Source organism: Myotis brandtii, unplaced genomic scaffold (genome assembly GCF_000412655.1).
Source record: "Myotis brandtii unplaced genomic scaffold, ASM41265v1 scaffold188, whole genome shotgun sequence".
In the NCBI taxonomy this organism is placed as follows: Eukaryota; Metazoa; Chordata; class Mammalia; order Chiroptera; family Vespertilionidae; genus Myotis; species Myotis brandtii.
This window is the reverse complement of record NW_005356985.1, coordinates 496197-500322: the sequence shown is the minus strand read 5'-3', so window position 1 is coordinate 500322 and position 4126 is coordinate 496197. Positions and strand designations below refer to the sequence as shown.

The following is a 4126-nucleotide window of genomic DNA, read 5'->3' as shown; positions in this document are numbered from 1 at the left end:
AGAGAAACGTATGCATGCAGCACGTTGAAGTAGATGGATCGGGACAAGAGCAGTGAGGTGGAGTGGGGTGGGCTCTGTACCTGGGACCTATGTCACCAGAGCCCACTGAGTGGTCCCATGGTTCGGCTCTGGCTTCCTGGTGGCCAGAGAGATGGACACGTCCTCAACCCGAGCTGTGACAGGGGCCGTGAGTGAGAACAGACCAGTGGCCCCTACGCTGTGCCCAAGACCAGGGAGTTTTCCCCGGGGGCTTGCGTAAGTGGTGACTGGGTAACGGCATGGACGTGTCCCCAAGACCAGCGTAATAACAGACAAAAGCCGCTGCTGTACCGTCCCTCCCGCACCGGGGCCTCAGCACAGGCCCACGCGCTCTGAAGGCTGCGCTCGGCTTGTCCACGGGGCAGAGTTGGAACGGGTCCCCGCTGAACGCGTGGCAGCAGTCGGAGGCGGGCTCCTGTGATATGATTTCCCTCAACCAGCTCAGCTGGCCTGTCCCCCCTTATCCTGGGGAATTGGAACCCTGGATTCAAATAAAACCTGGGACAAGCCCAGAAATGTGCCGGCCCCGCGGACCCTTCGCCGGGGTTTTCCAGAGTCAGGGTGGGTCTCGCCCAGTGGGGGACAGCCGGGACTGGGACACTCAGGACAGGGTGCTCACTTCCCCTTTCGCAGCCTCAGTTTCCCCACCTGTGGAACGGGGATCCGTCAGCCCTCCATGCTTCCTCTCGGCTCCGACTTCCCGCTTCCCTGAGGCCCAGCCCGAATGTGGGGATTGCCTGTCAGCGAACGGAAACGTCACTGAGCTTGATCGGCCACGTTAACGTCACCTTGTCCTTCATTCCGTAAATTCCTTTCTATGTAAGACTCGCAGAGTGCCATAGCCCTGGAGGTCACCCAGTTAAACCTCCCTTTAATGGGACACTCAGGACAGGGTGCTCACTTCCCCTTTCGCAGCCTCAGTTTCCCCACCTGTGGAACGGGGATCCGTCAGCCCTCCATGCTTCCTCTCGGCTCCGACTTCCCGCTTCCCTGAGGCCCAGCCCGAATGTGGGGATTGCCTGTCAGCGAACGGAAACGTCACTGAGCTTGATCGGCCACGTTAACGTCACCTTGTCGTTTAAAAAATTTAGCTCTCAAAAGAAATTTCAATCGTTGCACTGTTGATATTTGGCTCTGTTGACTAGTGAGTTTGCCGACCACTGGGCTAGAAGCTCAGGGCCAGCCAGGAAGGTGGCCTGTTGGACAACCCACAGTGAGGCAGGTATGGTGGCTAGTTAAGTGTGGCAGCTAGTTAAGTGTGGCAGCTGAACTAACAACTAGGGAAGTGAAGCAGCTAGCTAGGCATGGCAGCTAGTTAGGCGCAGCTAGTTAGGTGCAACTAGTTAGGCGTGGCAGCTAGTTAGGTGCAACAACTAGTTAGGCATGGCAGCTGAGTCAGTGTGCGTCTGTGTGGACATCAGTCCCGTGCACCTCAAACTCAGAGGCCAAACTCCCCAGATCCTTGGAAAGCACCCACCTCAGCACCCACACCAGGAGGGGAACGCTGTCTGCACGCCCATAGCTCTGCATGTTGACCCCCCACTCCTTTCTGGGGTGGGTTGGGCCGTGTGGTGGCCTCTCGGTGTGAAATCGTTCTTACACGCCTCCCCTTCCTCCTGGTACAGGGACTCAGGCCTGAGAGGTCAGAGGGAGAGCCTGGTTGCTTTCCCGCGGGGCTGCCATTATGTGACGGAAGCCAGGGCATCCATCTCCCCAAGTCCTCCCAGGGCAGACGGGGGGTTGGGGGGTGGGAGGGGGAGGACTGTGTCACTGGTGCTCTGCCAGCACCCGCCCTGACCTGGCACAGAGTCAGTCCCTCCAACGCATCCGTGATCGCTGTGTGTTACCGTTCTAGGTGAGAGAAGGGACAGTTACAAGCTGCGGAAAAAGCAGGAACTTGGCAACCCTCCGTCGGAGGGCAAGGAGGCGGGTGGAACTCATGAAGCGCCCCAAGGCGTCCACCAGAGGTGAGGCCCCACTTCAGGCACACTCGGCCCGTACGTCATGCTTCTCCCCGTGGCCTGAAGGCATCTCGTGTCTACGGGGGCCCGGCCAGGGCCTGGCACAGGGCACACGCCATCAGTGTGGCTGGCCCTGGCTGCGTTCCTAGGTCTAGGTGGCGCCCACAGCCCTGACACAGCACCCCACCTTCTCCCTCATACCTTGGGGTCCTCCAGAAGCCGGCCGGGGCTTGAGGATTGGGAGGTGGGTTTATGGGCGGTGCCCCCAGGAAGCCAGGCAGCCGGGGTCTCTGCTGCTGCCTCACAGGGACCCGCACAGACCCCGCAGGTAGCCGATGACTCACAGTTCTGCGGGTCAGGCGCCTGGGCGCTGCTGCTACTTCCCCGAGACCCACGTGGCCACATCAGGTGCGGGCGGGCCAGGCCCTGATTGCGGGCTCCGGGCGGGCGCTCCAGGCAGCGGCCCTGCCTTGGAGAAGGAGGTCCTGTCTCCTTGTGGCTGTGAGTGGGGGTCCCCTGACCGCCTAGCGGCCTCTCTCTGCTCCCCGCACGTGGCCCCCACATCAGGGGCAGCAGGTCCCGGCCACACCTGGGACTCCCTGCCTTCTTCCCCCTGGTCTCTGGCTCCAGCTGGAGAGACCTCTGCTTTAAGGGCCCCGCTGATGGAGGCACCTGTAACCCAGGTCCTCTCTGAATCCCACAGTCATGCCCTCAGCAGGACCGCCAACCCCCACGTGGCGCAACCTCTTCACGGGTTCCAGGGATTAGGGCGTGGACGCCTGTGGGGACACTGTGTGGCCGACCCCCACGGGAGCACAGCCAGCACCACCTGCGATGAGGGTTTCCAGGGCAACAGAGGCCGGAGCACTGCCCTCTGGGTATCACAGCCAGGTGTTCCATAGCGATCCCTCGCCCCCCAGCTCGAGCAGGGGCTCCGGGAAGGCAGGGGCTGTGAGTCTCTCACTCACGCTTGCATCTTCAAAACCCAGCACAGAAGATGCTTTTATGAAGGAACAAAGGAGTGGATGGGTGGGTCCATGCAGGATGGGTGAACGGATGACGGGGTCTTGTAGGATGAATAGGAGTTTGCCAGGCAAATAGAAAGAAAAGAGCGTGAAGCAAAAGCCAGGTGGCATTTTGTGCCTCAGTGCACTTCGTGGGCCGCTGCCTGTGATGCAGAAGGCGGCTTCTGCCTTTAGGTCTAGAAATTCAGCAAATCAGACACAAAGGACAGAGAAGTGGGCAGAGAGTAATCCTGGAAGCAGGTGATGGGGTTGCAGAGGCCAGAGGACCGTGGGCCAAGGAAGGGAGGGAGTTCACACAGCCAGGGGAGGTTTCAGTGCCTGAAAGGGCGGGGGAGGGGGGGGCGACTTTTCGGGTCGGGGACCCGCTTTCGGCCAGCTCTGTCCTCTACTCAGAGGGACTCAGCTTCCTGGGGAAGGGGAGGGGCCAGGGCGATCCTGCACTGTTAACAAGGAGCGCGCCCCCACCCTGGCTAAGATCGTTTTCTCACAGAAAAACGTCACCTGCTGCTCAGCCACTTTGCAGCTGCAGGACCCCAGGGACACCCTGCCCTTCTGGGCTTCTCCTGTCCCCAACTTTTCTGATCTCTGTCCTGCTGGTGTCACCAAGCCACTCAGTAAAAATGTGCCGAGAGACTCCGTAACCCCCAGAGTGAATCGCTTTCGTGGTGAGCCAGCCTGTGGGCGAGGGGCCCTCGTGTGGCCGCAGATCGAGGCCATTCTTCTCTCGCAGCTGTGGGTCACGGGCCTGCAGGACGCAGCGGGCCCTGGGGGTTGGCTCTGGGTCTGATGCTCCTGGCGCCCGGGCAGCGCTGACGGCCGTTCCCTCTGCCAGGATGCGGGCACAGCAGAAACGGTTCCTGGCCCAGTTCACGGCCCACCAGCGCACCCGCCTGGACTCGTGGCAGCAGAGGGCGCGGGGCCTGGACCTCCTGGAAGCCCAGCTGGAGACGCAGCTGCAGGTACAAGTTTGGAAGCAGGCCTGGGCGATGCGGGCAGGGCTTAGCGGGGTGGCCACAGCAAAGACTGGCCCTGCCATCAAAGGTCAGCGATGGGGCCTTGGTGAGGGGACGCCTGCCCCGCTCGCTCGGGACCCCTCGGCTC

At 61.4% G+C, this 4126-nt stretch overlaps 1 protein-coding gene across 1 annotated transcript in view; it reads left to right on the top strand.

Annotated features, from left to right (window-relative positions):
* EVC (Ellis van Creveld protein) overlaps window positions 1-4126 on the top strand; it is a 44291-nt gene that overhangs the window by 37537 nt on the left and 2628 nt on the right. Inside the window, 2 exon segments of the mRNA XM_014538283.1 lie at window positions 1895-2006; window positions 3858-3984. Coding sequence (XP_014393769.1) covers window positions 1895-2006; window positions 3858-3984 — 239 coding nt within the window.